Raw genomic sequence first — 25,146 nt, 5'->3', positions numbered from 1 at the left:
CAAGGTTATACTTTTTGAGTTGAAAGGAATTAAATGATGTTCAACTTACATTTGGTGTCATAACTCCCACCAAGTAGGGTGTTATGACGCCAGTTATGGCCCCAATACCATTGGTGATGGCCATCAATGTACCCGAATAGTTGGGACTCATATCCAGTGGACTTAGTTTCATGCCTGCATAGAAAGCACCCATAAGACCCATACAAATGGTGAAGAGAGCCACCACAGCAGCACGATCGCAACCAGCATAAGAAGCAGCAACCATGAATATAGCAGGACCAAAGGCAGCTGTAAAAAAGAAAATTAGTTTTATTGAAAACTTCAGAAGATATTGTATAACACAAAAAATATAACAATAAATAACAAGTAAAAAGAGATTAAGTTCGGCCGGGCCCAACTTTGGATACACACCACCTCGGGTATATATATATATAAACCCCCTTTCGTCACAATCCGGTGAAAATTGGATAACTTAAGCACCCAAAGTCGGCACGGGGGAGGTTAAAAAAACTCACTGTTTCAAATTTCAGCAAAATCGGGTAATAAATAAAGCTTTTATGGGCTTCAGTCTCCTTATCGGCAGATCGATATATATGGCAGCTATATCTAAACATAGTCCAAACAGAACCATATTTAGGTCGGATGTTGAGAGGCCTTAACCTACTCACTATTTCAAATTTCAGCGAAATCGGGTAATAAAAAAAGTTTTGTTGGCTTCAGACCCATTATCGGCAGATCGGTCTATATGACAACTATATCTAAATATATTCCGGTCAGAACCACATTTAGGTCGGATGTTGAGAGGCCTAAAACTACTCACTGTTTCAAATTTTGGCGAAATGGGTTACAAAATAAAGCCGTTATGGGCTTCAGACCCTTTATCGGGAGATCGGTCTATAAGGCAGCTTTATCTAAATATAGACCGATCTAATCCATATTTAAGTCAGATCTAGGGAGGCTTAAAATAACCCAATGTTTAAAATTTCAGCGAAATCGGGAAATAAATAAAGCTTTTATGGGCTTCAGATCGGTCTATATGATAGCTATATCTAAATATAGACCGATCTAATCCATATTTAAGTCAGATCACGGGAGGCTTAAAATAACCCACTATTTCAAATTTGAAAGAAAATTATAAAAATAAAGCTTTTATGGGCTTCCGACCCTTTAACGGCAGATCAGTCTATATGGCAGCTATATCTAAATATAGTCCGATCTGTACCATATTTGAGTCCTATGTTGGGAAGCTTAAAATAACCCACCGTTTTAAATTTCAGCGAAATAGGGTAATGAATAAAGCTTTCATGGGCTTCAGAACCTTTAGCGGCAGATCGGTCTATATGGCAGCTATATCTAAATATAGTCCGATCTGTACCATATTTGGGTCGGATGTTGGGAGCTTTAAAACTACGCACTGTTCCGAATTTCAGCGAAATCGGATAAAAAAAGCTTTTATGGTCTTTAGACCCTTTATCGGGAGATCGGTCTATATGGCAGCTATATCTAAATATAGACCGATCTAATCTATATTTGTAGGTCAGATCACGGGAGTCTCAAAATAACCCACAGTTTCAAATTTCAGCGAAATCGGGTAATAAATTAAGCTTTAATGGGCTTCAGATCTTTTATCGGCAGATCGGTCTATATAGCAGCTATATCCAAACATGGTCCAATTTGTCTTACATTACCTTACAAATGCCACCAGCACTAGGAGAGTATAACCGCGGCTGAAATATTTGTTCTGTTGTTCTCATCGTTCCAGGCGTTCCAGGGGCTCAAGACCTCAAAGCGGGAGAACGGTTTATAATGGATCAAACTGGCCTACCAGTAAACTCCCTGGATGATAGGCTACTCATTAAAACTTCTTTGCATAGCACTCCGCCGCTTCCTTGATGGCAAGAATCTTCACTACAGTGAGCAGGTAATCTTATGTGTGATGTCGCACTCTCAATAAATGTGTTTTTTATACAGTGCTAACATGTAAAGGGTGATTTTTTTGAGGTTAGGATTTTCATGCATTAGTATTTGACAGATCACGTGGGATTTCAGACATGGTGTCAAAGAGAAAGATGCTCAGTATGCTTTGACATTTCATCATGAATAGACTTACTAACGAGCAACGCTTGCAAATCATTGAATTTTATTACCAAAATCAGTGCTCGGTTCGAAATGTGTTCAAATTTTGACAAATTTTGTTCAGCGATGAGGCTCATTTCTGGTTGAATGGCTACGTAAATAAGCAAAATTGCCGCATTTGGAGTGAAGAGCAACCAGAAGCCGTTCAAGAACTGCCCATGCATCCCGAAAAATGCACTGTTTGGTGTGGTTTGTACGCTGGTGGAATCATTGGACCGTATTTTTTCAAAGATGCTGTTGGATGCAACGTTACGGTGAATGAACACATTTCGAACCGAACACTGATTTTGGTAATAAAATTCAATGATTTGCAAGCGTTGCTCGTTAGTAAGTCTATTCATGATGAAATGTCAAAGCATACTGAGCATCTTTCTCTTTGACACCATGTCTGAAATCCCACGTGATCTGTCAAATACTAATGCATGAAAATCCTAACCTCAAAAAAATCACCCTTTATATGAAATTTCGCTAAAGACATGATGTCTTACAGTACTACTTGCCGTAGACCAATATGTCTATCGGCGGAAATTTTATACCTTGGGGTTTCCAACCAAATTGGCTGTAATTTGGTATTTCAGATTAACGGTGGATAGCAAAATCTCTTAGAAGAAAATTGTCAATAACAGTTGTTGTTGTTGAAGCAGTGTGTTGTACACTGAGGCGGCAGCTCTGGTCGATTAAGGACTTCAAAGGGTCAGTCCGGTACGTACAACCGGCTGCCATGAGATTGTCAATAACCGTACCATCCTATTGCTATTTTCAATGAACAATTTCATTCAGTGTACTAGGAACCAGGGCTGAGGAGTCGAATTTTCGAGGCCGAAGTCGGAGTCGGACTATTGAGCCGGAGTCGGAGTTTGGTTCGGAGTTGAGCACGCGTGCTCCGCTCTCCGATTCCGTCTTAATACTCCGACCTAGACTCAGACCCAGGGTCGGCGTTGAGGGCTGGACTCCGCAGCCCAGCTATAAACCACAACATTTTCACATTAAATAAACGATACTCACCAATTGCAGTCATTAATTTACGGGTGTTGGTAATATTCAAAATCTTCCGGCTCATTAGCCAATCACCAATAAAACCAGATGATATAGAGAAAATCCACATCATGACATAAGGTAGGGATGAATACAAGCCATTAGCCTTGATTGAGAATTGCATGACATCTGCCATATATTTGGGTAAATCAGTAACCATAATGTAGAAGCCCCAATCGTGACCGATTTGTGCACAAACCAAAGCAATCATGGGCAAATTAGTCAATATAGCCTTCCAGGGAGTGGGTGGAAGATTCACATTGCGTACAATCGAACCCATTTCTCTTTCCAAATAATCACGTTCACTGGGCTTAATGAAGGGATGAGAGGCGGGATCACTGAAGCACAAGAAAGACTACAAGAAATGAAGAATAAATTAAAACATTGACCCTTTTGCCACCATGTCCCACCTAAATACTTACGAAAATTACGAACCAAAGAACACCAAGTCCACCAAAGAGATAGAAAACAACTGGCCAATCATAGGCATCCAAAAGCACACCAGATAAAGAATTGGCCAATATGGTACCTACTTGACCACCACCCAAGACCAAAGCTCCCAATTTTCCACGTTCTTTTAGGGGAACCCATTGTGAGAGCAATACACTTAAAGCTGGGAACGTGGTTCCTTCACCCAAACCCATCAAAATGCGTACAATAATCAAAGCAGTTGCGCCACCATTGTCAATGGCTACGGGAGTGACCAAAGTGAATATGGCTGTCGAGAGAATACCCAAGCCCAAAGTCCATTTTCCACCAAATTTCTCTGCCAGCAGACCACCAGGAATGTGTGTAACAATGTAGCCAATGTAAAATGAGGATAAAATTAAACCTTGTAACTCCTCGGACCATTCCTTGTCGCCACCACCCTGCAGAGCAATAAAAAATGCATCAGTTTTAAAGACTCTATGTAAAAAAGGGTGAAAATTCGGGATAAATTTCATATAGAAACTTATCTTTCTTATTTTATCTTATAAGATATAGTTTGATCTAATTTTATCTGATGTCATATATAATTTGATCTAACCACACAATTTTTTTTTACTTAGTATTTGAAATAATTTTAAAATTGAAAATATTTCACTTACAGAGGAGCCCGAATCTAAATCGTCCGCGGGACATACAGCCGATTCGCCATCATCATCTGTGTAATTCTTTTTGACCACCAATTCGGTAATGGCAATTGAAAGACTGATTCTCATGGTGTAGGCATTCAATATAGCCAAGAAACCCATTATGGCCAATATCACACGTTGGGGTATAACGAAATCTGAAATTAGACATGAAAATTAATTACGATCAAATAATGACAAGTGACAAAATAAAATTAACTAATCTAGGTTGTCTTTTTTTTATCAAATCATGTTAGTAATTTTTTTGTTGAGTGTACTTTTCGAATGAATTTCCTTGCATATATAGATTGGTTTATTAAAACTTTGAGCACAAAATATGGCACACAGGCATCTGATGATAGTAGCTGTGATAATAAAATAGATAGGTATCGTGAGAAAAGAGGAGGGGAGAAACGTTTATGAAGATTCCCTTTACGATAACATAGCCTAGCCAAAGTAAGGCTTACTAGATGTAGAAAATAAAGAATACTCGTAGTAAGGCAGCAGGAGCCAATGGACTGCCATCTAATTTATTTAAGACCGGAAGTGGCACAATGTTAGGGATTAAGCATTGGCATGTTAACTAATGGGTGATTTTTTAAGAGCTAAAGGAAAGTTTTTCGAAAAAAAAAACAGTAAGGAAAGGCAAAAGTCGGGCGGTGCCGACTATATAATACCCTACACCACCTAGTGCATGTAGTACTTTTTATATGTAGAACTTATCTCGAAATCTAGTCAGACTTTAATTTGGATACCAATTGAAATAGCAATTTAGAACCTTGTAAGATTTTCCTACCATAGGACACATCTTTAAAAGGCCATATCGGATGAAAAATATATATGGGAGTTGTATCGAAACCTGTGCCAATTTTAATAACACATACTGGGGCGTCAAACAGAGATTGACGTCCCAGTATGTGTCATTAAGATGTGACCAACATTGTGGTTTTTACTGCCATAAAAGTCTATATCGGATGAAATATACACATTGGAGCTATATCTAAATTAGGACTGATTTTAATGAAAGTTTGCGCACGTATTGGAACGTCAATTAAATATCTCATGTAAAATCGGGCGAAAATTGTGGATTCTACAGTCTTAAAAGGCCATATCGGATGAACGATATATATGGTAGCTATATCTAAATCTTAACCGATTTTTATGAAATTTTGCACACATATGATGACGTCAAATTAAGCACCTCATGCAAAATTTTTTAAAGATCGGACCAAAATTGTGGCTTCTACAGCCTTAAAAAGCCAAATCGGATAAACGATATATATGGGAGCTATATCTAAATCTGAACCGAATTTTATGAAATTTTGCACATACATTGAGACTTCACAAAAACATTTGTGGCTTCTACAGCTTCAATAGTTCAAATCGGATGAAAGATATATATGGGAGCTATGTCTAAATCTGAACCGATTTTTATGAAATTATCCAGATATATTAAGATTAGCAACAAAACAGTCCGTGCCAAATTTTGTGCAGATCGGTTGAAAATTGTAGCTACTACGGCCATTTAAGTGCAAATCGGGCGATACATATATATGGGAGCTATATCTAAATCTGAACCGATTTTTATGAAATTTTGCACACATATGTAGACCTCAAATAAAATACCCGATGCCAAATTTGGTGAAGATCGGAAGAAAATTGTGGCTTCTACAGCCTTAAAAACCATATCGGATGAAAGATATATAAATGGGAACTATATCTAAATCTGAACCGATTTTTTCAAAATCAATAGCGTTTGTCCTTGGGCCAAAAAAATGACATGTGCAGAATTTCGTGACGATCGGACAACAAATACGACCAGCACTTTGATTACAAGAGTACATCGACTCACAGACGGACATGGCCAAATCGAATCAGAAAGTGATTCTGAGTCGATCGGTATACTTATCAATGGGTCTAGCTCTTCTCCTTCTTAGCGTTGCAAACAAATGCACAAATCTATAGTACTCTGTACCACAGTGGTGGTGTGGCCTAGGGGTTAATGTCAGGAAGACTGAGTTGGCATTGTAGAGGAGAAGGTGCCTCAGTTCAGAGTGACGAGGCTGTAAGGGACCGCTTAGGATCTGTTTAAGACAGCAATATTCCTTGGTATCATTTTGGATAGTAAGTTCAACTGTGCCTTAAATAGGGAATCTATGGTAGCTAGATTCCTTCTTTATTCGTGCCAGAGGCTCGTTGATAGCAAACGATGCACAGGCTGTACTCGGCAGTAGTGCCACCTGTTCTGACCTATAGTCTGGTGTCTGGTGATTGAGTGCGCGATCTGGATAAGTTGTACTAAGTACTATGGCTTCGACCTCTTCCTTGGAGGTGTTTCTGGGGATTCAGCCAATCGATCAATACGTCAGAATCGTCTACGAGGGCGCTGTTTAAGCTGTCGCACCTTGATCAGCTTCGGAAGTTGTCGGCCAGACAAACCGGTATACTCGACTCAGCTATGGCCGACCTGTAGACTGACTATTAGACGAGGGTGGAAATTGTGGACGGCAGGCTATATGTACTAATAACTACCTTGGCGGAGTGGCAGAAATGGTGTATTAGGTTCGGGCCGAATGTGGAATCCACATCGCATGAAAGACTATTGGAGTAATTTGCAGGCAGAGGGCTATGCGATTGCCAGGGCTGCAGAGTCAGTGTTGTTAAAGAATATTAACTGCTCAGATATCTGCATATTTAGGGATAGCAAGTCGGCACGAGCAAACGATCTTATGGTTCATAAATTTAAATGTTTGAAGATCACTTCTTACAAATGTTGACCGTAAATGCGCCTACGCTTAGTCCAATTTTGGCAAACTCTTACCAACATTTCAGCCGGTATCTCACGAATAAATGCTTCAATGTTGCCTTCCAATGCGTCAATTGAAGCGGGCTTGTCTGTATAGACATGAGCTTTAACAAAGCCCTACAAAAAATAGTCTAAAGGCGTTAAATTGCACGATCTAGGCCAATTGACCGGTCTCGAACCTGAAATAAAATGTTCACCCAACTCGCCTTTTAATAAGTCCATTGTTACGCGTGCTGTGTGGCATATGGCACCGTCCTGTTGAAACCACATGTCACGCAAATCAAGCCCAAGCATTTTGGGCAAAAAAAGTAGGATATCATCTCACGATAGAGCTCACCATTCGCAGTTACGTTGCGATTAGCATCATCTTTAAAGAAGCATGGTCCAATGATGCCACCAGCCCATAAACCGCACAAAAATGTGCCTTTTTCTGGATGCATTGGTAGCGCTTGCAATGCTTCTGGCTGATCTTCACTCCAAAATCGACAATTCTGCTTATTTACATACCCATTGAGCCAAAAATGAGCTACGACGCTCAATGGAAGAAGCGCGATGAATGGAGCACACATTTTGATAATAAAATTCAATAATTTGCAAGCGTTGTTCGTTTGTAAGACACATGGTAAAATTATAGATCAAGCTGGAGATGTTTGACAGTGAAACAGAACACGACACATGCTCAAGGTGATTAAACCAGTGTTACAAAAAAAAAAAAAAAATAGCAAAAAAATATTCTTTAAAAGAGCACACACCCTATAATTCTCATCTCAGCATACTCTGTCAAGTCAGTTGAGCAGTTCAAAAGTTAAGTTTATTTATCAGTGCTATAAAGGAAATCTGTCAAGCAACCTATTTCAAAGCTACATAAAGTTTTGTGAATACCCCTGATAGCCTCTAAAACTTAAAAAACTATTTTTCAATTTAATTTTTTTTATAAATTAAATTTTTGCATTTGTAGTTGTTTATCCATGCTTTTATCTTTATAGCCATATTCAATTAATTTTATTTTGTAATCGTGCCCGTTACAGTGCATGCCATATACTATTAATTTGTTTTCACTATAATTTGTCAACATACTCGTATAATTACCTTAGAACATTTATAACAGTTGCATCAATTTATCCCCATTATCAAATTAACAAATCAAATCAATTCCCTGCTTTATTGTACAATTAGATGACGAACTTTTTGTCAGCGCTGTTTTTGGTAAATGTGGTTTTAAAGCGTAAGTGATTTTGTTTTTTTTTTACAATGTTTATACCCTACACTGCTACACGTAAAAAAATAATTTGTTTTACATAAAGGAAATTTTCGACAAGTAATCTTCTTTTGTGAAAAACGTTGGACTTTGTTTACGATGAAAGTACTTGGTTTTTGCGATATATTCCTGCGAAAATTTGTGACAAATATAAAGTTTTGTTTTACCCTGACATATCCTTCATTCTTGATATATGGTATAAAACATGTTACGAAGGTTGCCTTTTTCGGTATTGCATGCGCATTCGTCGTCCACTCCCTTAACTCGGACTGCGTCGACCTGAAAGGCTTCGGGTAACCCAAGCTTAACATAGGTGTGTCGATTTCCCAATTTGCGGTCTTGAACCCATATACATAAATCTCATTTATTACCCAATTTTGCTGAATTTTTAAAAAGTGAATTGTGGCATGTTTTGTCTAAATCGGACCATATTTCGGTATGGCTGCTGTTGTTTTAGAATCCTGAATTTTTCACTGGATTTTAACGATATGTTGTTTATATGTGCCAGAGATGGTGGGTATCTAAACTTCGGTCGGGCCGAATTCAATGACTTTTTAGTTGTTAATTTTAAAATAGATTATACATTTTGAAAAGTATGCCAAGTTCCATTTAATGCTGTAACGTAATTCAAACTCAAATTTATGCAGCGATAAGCAGATCACAGTTGGTATCTCAAACTCCATTATGGTTTTGTATTATGATCTGCTGAATTCGTTTTGCTATTAAGAAAGCAAAAAAATACTTATGGGAGTTGTTGTTTTCGCACATGTAAATACCTAAGGGTGGATGGATATATCTTTATTTCGTGAATATTACCAAACAATTAATGTGCCTTAGAAATTCTTGAACCTGGCAGCCATTTGCCTGTTGCCCAAATGATTTTTGTCACTGGACATACCGGCTTTTTTGTACCCACCATCATAGGATAGAGATATACTAATCTAGTCATTCCGTTTGTAACACCACGAAATATTCGTCTAAGACCCCATAAAGTATATATATTCTTGATCGTCCCGACGTTCTGAGTCGATCTAGCCATGTCCGTCCGTCAGTCCGTCTGTCGAAATCACAATAGCGGTCGAACGCGTAGAGCTAGCGGCTTGGAATTTTGCACAGATACTTAATATTGATGTAAGCCGTTTGGAATTGCAAATGGGCTATATGGGTTCAGATTAAGTCATAGCTCCCATACAAACCGATATCCCGAATTGACTTCTTGAGCCCTTATAAGCAACCAATTTTGTCCAATTTGGCTGAAATTTTGCATGTAGTCTTTTGTTATGATTTCCAACAACAAATCGGTCTATAACCTGATATAGCTCCCATATAAACCGATCTCCCGGTTTGACTTCTTTAGCACTTACAAGCCGAAAATGGTGTCCGATTTGGCTGAAATTTAACATGCGGTGTTCGGTTACGACTTCCAACCACTGTGCCAAATACGTTCCCAATCAGTCTATACCCTCATATAGCTCCCTAGTGAAACCGGTCTCTCGATCATCGTTGTTCGGTTCCTAGAAGCTTTAATTTTTCAGGTTTGACAGAAGTTTGGTATGTAGAATAAAATTATGCCCTTCAAAAATGCAAATTTTGCCCATGAACATTCCACTAAGGAACAGGGGCAAACTTCCCACATATCAATGAGTGCAGTCCGATTTAAGTTTTTTAAGCTAAATGATAAGGGGCGTCCTTTTTATAGCCGAGTCCGAACGGCGTGCCGCAGTGGACACCTCTTTGGAGAGAAGTTTTGAATGGCATAGTATTGGGTTGCCCAAAAAGTAATTGCGGATTTTTCATATAGTCGGCGTCGACAAATTTTTTCAATGGCTTGTGACTCTGTAATTGCATTCTTTCTTCTGTCAGTTATCAGCTGTTACTTTTAGCTTGCTTTAGAAAAAAAGTATATTTGATTAAAGTTCATTCTAAGTTTTATTAAAAATGCCTTTACTTTCTTTTAAAAAATCCGCAATTACTTTTTGGGCAACTCAATACTTCACAAATGTTGCCAACATTAGGAGGGGAAAACCACCGCTGACAATTTTTTCTGATCCAGGCGTTCAGCGTCATAGGCGGACATGCTAACCTCTGCGCTACGATGGCCTTTCAACTTAGTTTATTTTAGATAAATTTTTTGCAGAATCCATGGTGGTGGGTTCGCAAGATTCGCCGATCTGCAATCGACCGAGATGCTCAACATAATGAGTGCTCTTTGGTCAGTCAAAAAAAAAAAAAATTATTGTTTGTTGTTTCATTTTTTTTTCCAATTTTTCTTTTTTTAAATAAATTAATCTTGTTTTTCTAATTTTAGATTTTCTCCTAATCTTCAAAGACTTTTTGATGATTTGTGCAATCATAAGTTTAAATAATTTGTTGAAAAAAAACTACATTTCAATTCACATTTCCTTAATAATATTTGAGTTAGCAATTATGGATTATTGTCACTCGTTTTTGTTAATAAATGCAATTGTTGCACAAGAAAGCAGATGTTTTCAGAAAGAACGTGTTAATTACATATATCCATAATATAGCGAATGACCCTCCTAGAGAGGCAACAACAAATTTGATAAATTAAATAAATACATATGTGTTTTTTTTTTGCAAAAACAGATGTTAGCGACAGGTGGAAATTGGCAATGAATGTACCCAGAGAAAGGCGGAGCTGAGAAAACACACGATGGTTGTTAATATTATAAGTATACTTAATCTCATATTAAAAGAGCAAATATTTTGTTTTGGGCTGTATTTATATTTTAAAATGGGAGAAGAAGAAATGACTTTGGGAAGAGACTCCTATGTGTGCTGTGCGCTTCATGTTTTTAGTTTAATGGTAGGGGCTTCTTTTTCTTTACTTCCTTTGGGTACCACAGGGCAACAATACTTGCATAAGAGCTTTCCGAGGAAGGTCCAAAAGATGTAAATGCGAGAATGTACTGAAAGACTCATTTTCAAGGATATTTTAAAGGGAATTTTGTCCTTAGAGAAAATTTCTTGGAAACTTTGTGCCAAGAGAACATAATACATAGTAGAGTATCAGGATAGTAGAATATCCATGATTGTGCTCTACTAAAAATTATTTTTACTTTTTTTATACCCTCCACCATAGGATGGGGGTATACTAATTTCGTCATTCTGTTTGTAACTACTCGAAATATTCGTCTGAGACCCCATAAAGTATATATATTCTTGATCGTCGCGACATTTTTTGTTGATCTAGCCATGTTCGTCCGTCCGTCTGTCTGTCGAAAGCACGCTAACTTCCGAAGGAGTAAAGCTAGCCGCTTGAAATTTTGCACAAATACTTCTTATTAGTGTAGGTCGGTTGGTATTGTAAATGGGCCATATCGGTCCATAACCTGATATAGCTGCCATATAAACCGATCTTGGGTCTTGAATTCTTGAGCCTCTAGAGAGCGCAATTCTTATCCGATTGGAATGAAATTTTGCACGAAGTGTGTTGTTATGATATCCAATAATTGTGCCAAGTATGGTTCAAATCGGTCTATAACCTGATATAGCTGCCATAAAACCGATCTTGGGTCTTGACTTCTTGAGCCTCTAGAGGGCGCAATTCTTATCCGATTTGAATGAATTTTTGCACGAAGTATTTTGTTATGATATCCAACAACTGTGCCAAGTATGGTTCGAATCGGTTCATAACCTGATATAGCTATCATATAAACAGATCTGGGGAATTGACTTTTTGAGCTTTTAGAGGGTGCAATTCCTATCCGATTTGGCAGAAATTTTGCACGACGTATTTTCTTCTTACTTTCAACAACTGTGTCAAATAAGGTTCAAATCGGTTCATAACCTTATATAGCTGTCATATTAACAGATCTGGAATCTTGACTTCTTAAGCCTCTAGAGGTCGCAATTATTATCCGATTTGCTTGAAATTTTGTACGACGGATCCTCTCATGACCATCAACATGCGTGTTTATTATGGTCTGAATCGGTCTATAGCCCGATACAGCTCCCACATAAATCGATCTCTCTATTTTACTTCTTGAGCCCCCAAAGGGCGCAATTCTTATTCGAATTGGCTGACATTTTACACAGGTCTCCAACATATAATTTAATCGTGGTCCAAACTGGACCATATCTTGATATCGCTCTAAAAGCAGAGCAAATCTTTCCTTATATCCTTTTTTGTCTAAGAAGAGATGCCGGGAAAAGAACCCGACAAATGCGATCCATGGTGGAGGGTATATAAGATTCGACCCGGCCAAACTTAGCACGCTTTTTATTGTTTTTATTAAATGTTTTGAAAATAAAACTATACTACACATAGTAATAACCATAAAAATAATCAATTTAAATTGAAATTGTATAAAAAATAATGGTCTTGCTCGGACCCGAGGTCGGCTTATATGGCAGCAATATTAGGTTATCAACCGACTTATACCATACTTGGCACAGTTATTGGAAGTGATACCAAAACACCACGTGCAAAATGTCAGGCAAATCGATTCATAATGGAGATCGGTTTATATGGCAGCTATATCAGTTTATATACTGATTTAGACCATACTAGGAACAGTTGTTGGAACTTATACCAAAACGACATATGTAAAATTTCAACCATATTGAATAAGAATTGCGCCCTCTAGAAGCTCAAGAAGTCAATACACAAGATCGGTTTATATGGCAGCTATATCAAAACATGGGCCGATTTGGCCCATTTTCAATCCGAATCGACCTGCACTATTAAGAAGCATTTGTGCAAAATTTCAAGCTCATAGCTTTACACCTTTGAAAGTTAGCGTGCTTTCGATAGACGGACGGACAGACGGATGGACATGGCTACATCGACTTCAAATGTCATAACGATCAAGAATAGATATACTTTATGGGATCTTAAATGCATATTTTGAGGTGTTACCAACGGAATGACGAAATTAGTATACCCTCCATCCTATGGTGGAGGGTATAAAAAGAACGCCAAAGCAATCACACTTAAAGCTATACAAATTCAATTTTAATTATTGCATATTTATTTTTTTTTTTTTTGACTAATAAACACCGCTCCAATTTAATAAGGCGGATTGTTATCTAATCATTAATTCGTACAACATTTACTCACTATCACTTGCATTAGCTATGCATGCATTTTTAAATCCAATGCATTTCAGTTGTTCAATACATTTATTGCTTCTAAGAGCATATAAGCGTAAAGCTGAGAAAGTCAGTTAGACACGTGCCCTATTACTTTCACAAAGCTAAACAAGAATTTGTCTAACATTTTAAAATGCTTGATTTATTATCGGTAATTCATTAAAATGAAATTAATACTAACATTTAGGTATTTAAGCAACTAATGCAAATTTGTCTATGAACATGACGTTAGGGAATGGCGAGAGTATTTTACCATATACAATAAATTCAATTCAATTGTGAAGTGCAACAAAGCGATACAAAGAGTATGTATACATGTCATAATATTCCCATAAAATGTAACACCACAACGATGATAAGAGACTCTGGAGTTCATTTTCTTTTAGAGCTTTCTTTGATTCTATTTCCATTTTGCAGTCATCTACACTCCGTTGGCCTCTTATCATACGAATATAAAGTTGTTTGTCATAAATTCGTGTTCTATTTTCGTTATAACAAATAGTTTGTATGATTATGTGTTATGGGATGTATAAAATACAGCTAAGTTGTATGATTTTATTGTTATATAACATAAATATAAATAAACTGGTATGAATCGTCTGGAAAGTGTTCTTCTTAAAAAAATTATAATTATATAATTAACTGTAAATTAAGTAGCAACAGCGTAAATCATGCAATTATAAATGAATTCAATTCACTCATGTTCAACACATTTTTTGTTTTTTTTTTTTTTTTTGTTTAACGAATTATCTTAAATTGTGCAATTGTGAAGTATTTAAGTTTCAAATATATAAACACCTATAAAGAAAAAGTATATAAAAATGTTTTAAGTATACTATAAAAAACGATTAAAATTTTAATTGTTTTACGGATCATTAACTTTGTTACTAGCCCCATTATCTTGGCAAAATTTTCCACATAAACTATGATTTTAGAAAAGCTGTGGAAAACCTTTATATGTTAAGGGTTCGGTGCCTCAATGAAAATAAATATTAGCTTACGAAACCCTCCAGCATTGTAATAACTCGAATTATTGGTCTAAAATCCGCCATCTGACCCTTCACTGAGACCCTCCTCTTGAAATCGCTGACTGCCCCCGGCCGCATTTGCAGCTACTCCGCATAAAATGAAGCTTTCCACTATCCGTAACCTGTGGACGCGCCCGGTAGCCTTCAGTTAGAACAAATACTGACCATTATGTCCTCCATAAATTCATGACTAAAACCAATAAGGAAAAGTAAAAGTCGGGTGGAGCCAACTATTGGGTTGCCCAAAAAGTAATTGCGGATTTTTCATATAGTCGGCGTTGACAAATTTTTTCACAGCTTGTGACTCTGTAATTGCATTCTTTTCTTCTGTCAGTTACCAGCTGTTACTGTTAGCTTGCTTTAGAAAAAAAGTGTAAAAAAGTATATTTGTATATTTTAAAAAGTTCATTCTAAGTTTTATTAAAAATGCATTTACTTTCTTTTAAAAAATCCGCAATTACTTTTTGGGCAACCCAATATATAATATCCTACACCTACCCTAGAATTATAAATTCAGGTAATAGACAAGTAAAAGCGTGCTAAGTTTGGACCGAATCTTATATACCCTCCACCATGGATCGCATTTGTCTTGTTCTTTGCGCGGTATCTCTTTTTAGGCAAACAAAGAATAATGAATGAGAGCTGTTATGCTATTGGAGTTACATCAAGTCATAGTCCTATTCGGACCATTAATGAATTGAATGCTGAACATTGTAGAAGTCATTGTGTAATATTTCAGTTCATTGGGATAAGAATTGCGACTTGTAGGGGTTCAAGAAGAAAAATCGGCAGATCGGTTTCTGACGGATTCAGACCATATTAGACTCGTATGTTGAAGGTCATGAGAGATGCCGTTGTAGACATTTCTGCCAAATCGGATAAGAATTGTGCAGTTTAGAGGCTCAATAGTCAAGATCCCAGACCGTGCCAATTTTTTGTGCAAATAGGTTGAAAATTTTAGTAACTACGGGAATTTAACTGGAAATCGGGCGATACATATATATGGGATCTATATCCAAATCTGAACCGAATTTGATGAAATCTTGCAGATAGGTTAAGAACAGTAACAAAACAATCCGTGCCAAATTTTTTGCCGATCGGTTGAAAATTGTAGTTACCGCAGCCTTTTAAGTGGAAATCGGGCGATACATATATATGGGAGCTATATCCAAATCTAAACCGATTTTGATGAAATCTTGCAGACACGTTAGGATTAGTAACAAAACACATTAGCCTACGGCCCATTTCGAGCCTACGGCCCATTTCGAGCCTACGGCCCATTTCGAGCCTACGGCCCATTTCGAGCCTACGGCCCATTTCGAGCCTACGGCCCATTTCGAGCCTACGGCCCATTTCGAGCCTACGGCCCATTTCGAGCCTACGGCCCATTTCGAGCCTACGGCCCATTTCGAGCCTACGGCCCATTTCGAGCCTACGGCCCATTTCGAGCCTACGGCCCATTTCGAGCCTACGGCCCATTTCGAGCCTACGGCCCATTTCGAGCCTACGGCCCATTTCGAGCCTACGGCCCATTTCGAGCCTACGGCCCATTTCGAGCCTACGGCCCATTTCGAGCCTACGGCCCATTTCGAGCCTACGGCCCATTTCGAGCCTACGGCCCATTTCGAGCCTACGGCCCATTTCGAGCCTACGGCCCATTTCGAGCCTACGGCCCATTTCGAGCCTACGGCCCATTTCGAGCCTACGGCCCATTTCGAGCCTACGGCCCATTTCGAGCCTACGGCCCATTTCGAGCCTACGGCCCATTTCGAGCCTACGGCCCATTTCGAGCCTACGGCCCATTTCGAGCCTACGGCCCATTTCGAGCCTACGGCCCATTTCGAGCCTACGGCCCATTTCGAGCCTACGGCCCATTTCGAGCCTACGGCCCATTTCGAGCCTACGGCCCATTTCGAGCCTACGGCCCATTTCGAGCCTACGGCCCATTTCGAGCCTACGGCCCATTTCGAGCCTACGGCCCATTTCGAGCCTACGGCCCATTTCGAGCCTACGGCCCATTTCGAGCCTACGGCCTATTTCGAGCCTACGGCCCATTTCGAGCCATTTCGAGCCATTTCGAGCCTACGGCCCGTCTATAATGCAATATTAAGTAAAACGAAATCTTTAGGGAAGGACTTATGGGACCTTTAAAGGGACTTATACCAATGTGATAGTTACTAAATTCAATATTAGACTTAATGTCAAATCTACACCTTAAGTTTGTAGCAAAGCATACTGGGTAGGCAAATATTAGCACAAAATATTATCATCTCAAATAAGATAATAAACAGTGTTATCACAAACTTAGTCCCTGGGAAGGTCAGAGCGAAATTGTGTGTCAATGCAAAAAGCAGGTGTTTTAGTACTCATCGTAGGTAATCCCTGTTACTCCCACTCCCAAAAATATTTGACGTATCTAAACTGTGATTTTTATGATTATTTCCAAGGAAAAACAATATATGCAAATTGTCACGTATAATCAAGTAAAAGTGTCTATTTTTGTAGTGCTATTAATGTAACCGATTATGACCATGTTGATGATTTTATGGTTGTGAGTGAATCGTGAAACTTGCTTATCTGGCCATAAATATAGTCCTATCTGTTAGATTCCTAGTTAGAGCATGTGCGGTTGTGAAATATTTACCCCCAAAATTGTAGTTTGGGCGTGTCTCCACATACCGTCCTATCTCTGTTCAGGGCCATCGAACCTTTCATTTGCCCGCTTTGATGCTTTTTCGCTAACACCTCTTCTAAGTGGGAGAGGGTCAATGCAGTTAAGCATTTGTTTATGATTCATTGTTGTTGCCAATAAGCTATTCAATACCTGGGGCAATGATTTAAAAGTAATTACATTTTAATTATTTTTGTTTTTTCTTAAATTTTTCTTCCGTTTAGTACTAGAGCATAGCGTGGTAATACTACGTGTGGCCTCAGGTTTTGTGCCAGTTGTTTCGTTCCCAACTTTGTTTTGAACTTAAAGTTCATTCGCTTCATTCGTTTATTCACTGTGTTTCAAGGAACTTGAAGCATGCAAAAAACAAAAGGTTTTATTGATGTTTATTCAATTTTATAATTGCTAAGCCAATATTTATGAAGTTTGTTTTGGTTTTAATCGGAATATTAATCAATGAATGCATGTCTGCATACACTTCAAAAAAACATTTTCTCAGTAAATATTTTCTTATAATAAAAAATACTTGATGTTTGTTAAAGAAAAATGCAAATGTATAATATAAAGCATACATAAGCCCCAAACCCCAAAGGAACTTAAACATAAACAAGTAAGAGCGTGCTAAATTCGGCCGGGCCAAATCTTATATACCCTCCACCATGGTCGCATCTGTCGAGTTCATTGCGCAGTATCTGTTTTTAGACAAACAAAGAATATTGAATAAGGACGGAGGAGGAGCTATATCAAGTTATAGTCCGATTCGGGACTCAAGAAGCAAAATCGGGAGATCGGTTTATATGGGAGCGGTATCAAGCTATGGATCGATTCTGACCATATTGCACTCGTATGTTGAAGGCCATGGAAGGAGACGTTGTACAAAATTTGTGCCAAATCGGATGAGAATTGCGCTCTCTAGAGGCTCAAGAAGTCGAGATCCCAGATCGGTTTTTATGGCAGCTATATCAGGTTATGGACCGGTTTGGACCATACTTCGCACAGTTGTTGGAAGTGATATCAAAACACTATGTGTAAAATTTCAGTCAAATCGGATAAGAATTCCGCATTCTAAAAGCTCAAGAAGTTAAGACCCAAGATCGGTTTATATGGTAGCTATATCAGGTTATGGTACAATTTGAACCATATTTAGCACAGTTGTTGGAAGTGATATCAAAACACTATGTGCAAAATTTCAGTCAAATCGGACGAGAATTGCGCCCTCTAGAGGCTCAAGAAGTCAAGACCCAAGATCGGTTTGTATGGCAGCTATATCAAAACATGGACAGATTTGGTCCATTTACAATCCCAACCGACCCACACTTATAAAAAGTATTTGTGCAAAATTTCAAGCGGCTAGCTTAACTCGTTCAAAAGTTAGCGTGCTTTCGACAGACAGGCGGACGGACATGGATAGTTCGACTTAAAATGTCACGACGATCAAGAATATATATACTTTATGGGGTCTTAGACGCATATTTCGAGGTGTTACAAACAGAATGACCATATTAGTATACCCCCATCCTATGGTGGAGGGTATAAAAAGAAGAAAGAAATGCTGTCGATGGCATCTCTTCACCATCATTAGATAAGCAACTTCGTAAGATATGGCCAAATAAAATGTAATACAAAACGGCTTTGAGTTCTTAAAATTTATTATACCCACCACCGTAGGATGCAACACATCGTAATATCAAAGTATATATATTTCGGATCGTAGTAAAATTCTAAGACGATTTAACGATGTCTGTCCGTCTGCCTGTTGTAATCACGCTACAGCCTTCAAAAATTTAGATGTTGAGCTGAAATTGAGCTGGTTAAGTTCTTGAACGGGCCAAATCGGACCATATTTGGATATAGCTGCTATATAGACCGATCTGCCGATAAAGGGCAGAAACAGTTAATAGTTTAAGGCTTCCCGATATCTGACCCAAATATGGTTCAGATCGGACCATATTTGGATATAGCTGCCATATAGACCGATCTGCCGATAAAAGGTCTGATGCCCATAAAAGTTTTATTTATTTCTTGATTTCGCTCAAATTTGAAACAGAGGGTTATTTTAAGCCTCCCGATACCTGAACTACATATGGTTTAGATCGATCTATAAATAGATATAGCATCCATATAGATCAATCTCCCGATAAATGCCCATAAATGCTTTATTTTTCGTCTGATTTTACTGAAATCGTTTTAAAATTCTAAGACGATTTAACGATGTCTGTGTGTCTGTCCGTCCATGTGGCCGCCAGTTGTAATCACGCTACAGCCTTAAAAAATGGAGATATCGAGTTGAAATTTTGCAGGTTAAATTCTTGAATGGGGCACATCGGACTATATTTGGATATATCTGCCATATAGGACGATCAGGAGATTTAGGGTCTTAAGCCTATAACAGGCGCATTTATACGAGGGTTGCATTTTATATTTCGGGAGTGGACAACCCTTGTGTTGCAATCTGCCAACTGATAGCTCTATCGTAAATCTTGACGTTTTTGAGGTTAGACATTTTTAGAACGTTTTGACATACGAATGCTATTTGTGTTGTTTACAGTAACATAAAAGATTCATCTCGCCCAAAAAATGAAATTAAATCGTGAACATTTTTGTGTGATTATTTTTACAACTTTCGACGTGGATTGATCCACGCTTCGATTAATCCATGCTTCGATAGACTTAATTCAATTTTTGGCGATGAAGCTCCATCAAGGACCAGTGTTTATCGATGGTCAATAGATATTTTCCATAATTAATAATTGTTTTGAGTTCGCAAATCCCGAAACATAAAAGGCAACCCTCGTAACCCAATGTCGCTGAAATTTGGCATAGTGAGTTTTATTCGAACGAAACATGGTCCAGATCGGAACATATTTGGAGATAGCTGCCATATAGACTGATTTGACGATTTTGGGTCTGAGGCCAATAATAGGGCGATCTCCAGCTTTGGGGTCTAATTAAGGACGCATTTATTCTCCGACTTTGCTGAAATTTAAAACAGTGATTTGTGTTAGGGGCCCGGCATCCGATCCGAATATGCTGTTTATGGGACCATATTTACATATAGCTGCCATATAGAGCGACATGTCGATTTATGGTCTTAAACCTATAACAGGCGCATTTATTACCCGCTTTTTCTAAACTCAGAACAGTAAGTTTTATTAGAATCGTCGATATCCGAACCAAAAATGGTTTAGATCGGAAAATATTTGAAAATAGCTGCCATATAGACCGATATGCCGATTTTGGGTCTTATGCCTATAACAGGCGCATTTATTACTCGACTTCGCTGAAATTTGGAACAGTAAGTTATGTCAAGACTCCCAACACCTGCCCGAATATGGTTCAGATCGCGCTATATTTAGATATAGCTGCCATAGAGACCGATCTTCAGCTTTAGGGTCTAAAGACCATTAAAGGCGGATTTATTTTCCGATTTTGCTGAAATTTGAAACAGTGAGTTGTACTAGGGGCCTCAACATCAACCCAAATATAGGGTATATCTGTCTATATTTACATATAGACCGATATGCCGATATAAGGTGCATTTATTACCCGATTTCGCTGAAATTTTAAACAATGAGTTTTATTAGGTCCGTCTATATACGAACCAAAAATGGTCCAGATTGGAAAATATTTGGATATAGTCGTCATATACAACGATCTACCGATTTTTGGTCTTAGGCTTATAACAGGCGCATTTATTACCCGACTTCGCTGAAATTTGGAAGTGAATTGTATCAAGACTCCCAACATCTGTGCTGAATATGGTTCAGATCGGGCGTTGCGCGTTTTTTTTGTGGGTTTTGATTGCAGAGTTGAATTTTTAATGCGCGCTCACCCCAGGAAGCATGTGGGGAAGATGATGAGACATTGGAGCATTTCCTTTGTCGTTGCGTCATTGCACAGCTTTCGCGTCTAACAGATACAGGCACTTAGGTGGAGACACAATATCAGATATGAACCAACTTAGGGGAGTGGTATTGAAAACAATTAAGGATTTTGCAAGTAGCACGGAATTCCTAATTCCAAATTTCATTTTTAAAGGTTTCTTTATAGAGCGCACAACAAGCCAATTACTGGCTTAGGTGTATGTCTATAGTGGTATGGGGCGGATTAATATCTGCACCCTCTTTTCAACCCAACCTAACCTAATGTGCGTTCTCAGTATGTAACTCCACTTTTAGACTTTGATTTATTTTATCACAACAAAAGCTACCCAAATCAATTTTAAGGTAGATAAAGCCCCATATAAAACGATTCCCAGATTTGATGCCTTAATCCCCTCAAATACCTCATTCAATAATCGATTTGCATTCTTTTAAAATCCTCCATATCGGTTATTGATACGATTACATACATATCTAATCGTTTAAGAACCCTCATAAAATTTTTGAATTTTTTTATTTAGTTTCTGTGTCGATTATTTTGGAATGAATGTTTCACAAAACCCTTGTTGTTATCGTTCAACTATTTTCTAATAAAAATAACTTAAAGGGAGACGGTATCACTTGACAATGACCAATAATTGAGTATTAAATAAAACGCTTATCAATAGGTAACCATTTGATACCACTTAGACCACATTAGACCAATTTAGATTAAATGTGGATTATTTATATTCCCATTAAAGTGACAGCAATGTTTGAGTGGCACATAAATAGGGAAAAAATATAGCCACGGATATATGGATGTCGGCATGGTAAATTTACGAATGCAATAAAAAACAACAAATGAAAGCGTGCTAAGTTCGGCCGACTCGAATCTTGGGAACCCACTATAATGAATTCTGCTAAAATATGGGAGATATATCTAGTTATAGACCGAATTGGATTGTACTTGGCGCAGTGGTTGAATTTCGGATATGGGTGGCGTTTTTAGGGTAAGGGAGACGGTCCGTCCCCCTTCTGATATCTAAAAATTATATAGCCTATGTTTCCTTCCAGACAAACGTACACAATCTATGAAAATGATAAGAATATCTGATCAGTCAAGTATCATAAAGCCATAATTGGTCCAATGGTGTTTTTGAGGGGTGGCGTGACCCCCTACACTTCGATCTGGTTTTGAATGCCCGATTCGAAATCTACACCCGAATACCTTTCATTTGACCCCCATATTGAAATGAACGTCCATTATGTCTGTTTGGGGGAGTTTAAAGATTGGGGCGGCCCGATGGGTACTTAGACTCAAATTTTAATACCAAATTCGTATTCTACTCCTCAATACCAATATTGTCCCGATCGGTCTACTTTTGATTTTGGGTTGTGTTTTTGGCATGAGGGTCCGTCCCCCTTCCGATGCCGAAAAATTATATAGTCTATGTTTCCTTCCAGACCAACCTACACAATACGCGAAAATTTCGAGAAAAACGGTTCTGCCGTTTTTCAGTCTATACGGAACAAACAAACAGAGATCCATATATCCGTGACTAGCTAATATGCCCATTTTGGGCGTTTTTGTGAGGTTGGGGTGATGCCCTATACTTCGACATGAATTTGTGTACCAGATTAGTTACCTACTCCCACATACTTTTCCCTTGGTCCCATATTGTCCAATTTTGATTTTGTGTGATGTTTTTGGGGTTATGGTGGAGGGTCCAGCCCCTTCCGTTATCAATAACTTATAAACCCTATTCCTACTTCCTAACTATATTCGTAATCTACTCCCGAATACCTATCATTTGAGTCCCATATTGTCATGATCGTCAAATATACCTATTTTAAGGGGTTTTGGGGCTGGGGCAGCCCCCAGGTACTTGGACCCAACTCTATTTTATGAAATTCGTACTCTACTCTTGAATACCTTTCATTTGAATCCCATATTGCCCCGATAAGTCCACTTTTATTTTCGGGTAGTACTTTTGTGGTAAGGGGGAGGGTCCACCTCCCTCCCGATATTAAAAAATTATATAGCCTATGTTTCCATCCAGACCAACCTACACAATCTGTGAAAATTCCAAGGTAATCGGTTTAGCCGTTTTTGAGTCTATACGGAACAAACAAACAAAGCGACACAAATTGAATTTTATATACAAGATGGGATCCTAGATCAATATTTCGAGGTGTTACAAACGGAATGATTGGATTAGTATACCCCCATCCTATGGTGGTGGGTATAAAAATGCAACGAAAAGAAGAACTTAAAAACGAATGGAAACGATATAATAACTTTAAATATGCTAAATATTTCGACAAAAAAGATTTGGTTTAACATACTTTCAATAGTCGAAATACATGAAGATATTCTATAGAAGAAGGCCACTTAATTCTGGAAGAGAACCGCAAACCATTTTAGTGGCGGAAATCCCCCTTGGAAATCCCCATTTATTAAGGTATATTTGGGGAACTTTTCAATACCCACCTGTCTACGTACAAAAAAAAATCCAGTGTGTGAGCTTAATTGCAATCGACAATTGGATATGTCTTCATCGCATATCCAGCCTAAAAGTCGCGAAATAAAACTCAAACTGTTGAAATCAAATAAGGGGATTTATTTATGATAATGATCTTTCCAAAAACAGTTTATGAAAGTTTAACTTTAAGTTTTTATAAACAGCCTCTTTGTCAAAACTAAATTCCTGGAAATAATTTATTATTTCATATTACCGGTATTGAGCTATGATTTATAACCTGCCAACTTTAGGTATGCGGAGAAAACAGTAGCTCTACCAGTTTCAATGCAGACAAGGATGGATGAAGCATATCTAACATTTTAACATGTCCACTTAAGTGGCCTATAAATCAAATAATGATTTATAACCTTTTTATTTCTTGATATTGCAATGATCATCTTAATTTTATAAGTCAATAATGACAAGGGAATTCACCACAAAACATATAGGCGAAAGCACTTTTGAATGAACTCAAACATCGTTAATAAAAAAAATTTTTGTTCTATTTTTATACCCACCACCATAGGGTGGGGGTATATTAAACTTGTAATTCCGTTTGTAACACCTCGAAATATTCGTCCAAGACCCCTTGAAGTATATATATTTTTGATCGTCTCGACGAACGCATAAAGCAATCCGCTTGAAATTTTGCACAGATACTTGAATCGGACTGCACTCATTGATATGTGAGAAGTTTGCTCCTGTTCCTTAGTGGAATGTTCATTGGCAAAATTTGCAATTTTACTTAATATTGATGTAAATCGTTGGGGGTTGCCAATAGGTCATATCAGTTCAGATTTAGATATAGCTATCATATAAACTGATCTCCCGATTATACTTCTTGTTCTATTATGACCTCCAACAACTGTGCCAAGTACGGTTCAAATCGGTCTATAATCTGATATAGCTCCCATATAAATCGATCTCCCGATTTGACTTCTTGAGTCCTTACAAGCCGCAATTTTTGTCCGATTTGGCTGAAATTTTGCATGTAGTGTTCGGTTATGACTTCCAACAAATGTGTTTAGTACGATACAGTCGGTCTATAACCTTATATAGCTCTCATATAAACCGATCTCCCGATTTGACTTCTTGTACCCTTACATATCCCAATTTTTGTCCGATTTGGCTGTGTTCTGTTACGACTTCCAACAACTGCGCCAAATACGCTTCAAATCAGTGTATAACCTTATATTGCTCGCATGTAAACCGGTCTCTCGATCATTCTTGTTCCGTTCCTAGAAGCTTTAATTTTTGCTAGTTTGACAAAAGTTTGGTATATAGTACAAAATAATGCTCTTCAACTACATTTATTTTGTATAAATTTTTAGCAGAATCCATGGTGGTGGGTTCCCAAGATTCGGTCCGGCCGAACTTAGCACGCTTTTACTTGTTGTGATATCCATCGCTGAAGAATAGGGGTATATTAATTTGGTCATTCTGTTTGCAACACCTCGAAATATCCATTTCCAACCCTATAAGTATATATATTCTTGATCAGAGTAAAAATCTAAGACAATCTAGCCATGTCCGTCCGTCTGTCTGTTGAAATCACGCTAGTCTTTAAAAATAGAGAGATTGAGCTGAAACTTTGCACAGA

The 25,146-nt window shown here is 38.0% G+C and overlaps 1 protein-coding gene across 1 annotated transcript in view; it reads right to left on the bottom strand.

Moving 5' to 3' along the window:
• Positions 1–25,146, bottom strand: part of LOC106096330 (putative inorganic phosphate cotransporter) — a 42,244-nt gene that overhangs the window by 1,458 nt on the left and 15,640 nt on the right. The window contains exons 2-5 of the mRNA XM_013264025.2: positions 4,260–4,441; positions 3,594–4,040; positions 3,142–3,526; positions 50–288 (exon numbers count right to left, since the gene is read on the bottom strand). Of these exons, the coding sequence (XP_013119479.1) occupies positions 50–288; positions 3,142–3,526; positions 3,594–4,040; positions 4,260–4,441 (1,253 nt within the window). The remainder of the gene's footprint in view (positions 1–49; positions 289–3,141; positions 3,527–3,593; positions 4,041–4,259; positions 4,442–25,146) is intronic.

This window comes from Stomoxys calcitrans, chromosome 3 (assembly GCF_963082655.1).
Source record: "Stomoxys calcitrans chromosome 3, idStoCalc2.1, whole genome shotgun sequence".
In the NCBI taxonomy this organism is placed as follows: domain Eukaryota; kingdom Metazoa; phylum Arthropoda; class Insecta; order Diptera; family Muscidae; genus Stomoxys; species Stomoxys calcitrans.
The sequence above is the reverse complement of the archived record's forward strand: the minus strand, read 5'-3'. Positions and strand labels throughout refer to the sequence as shown.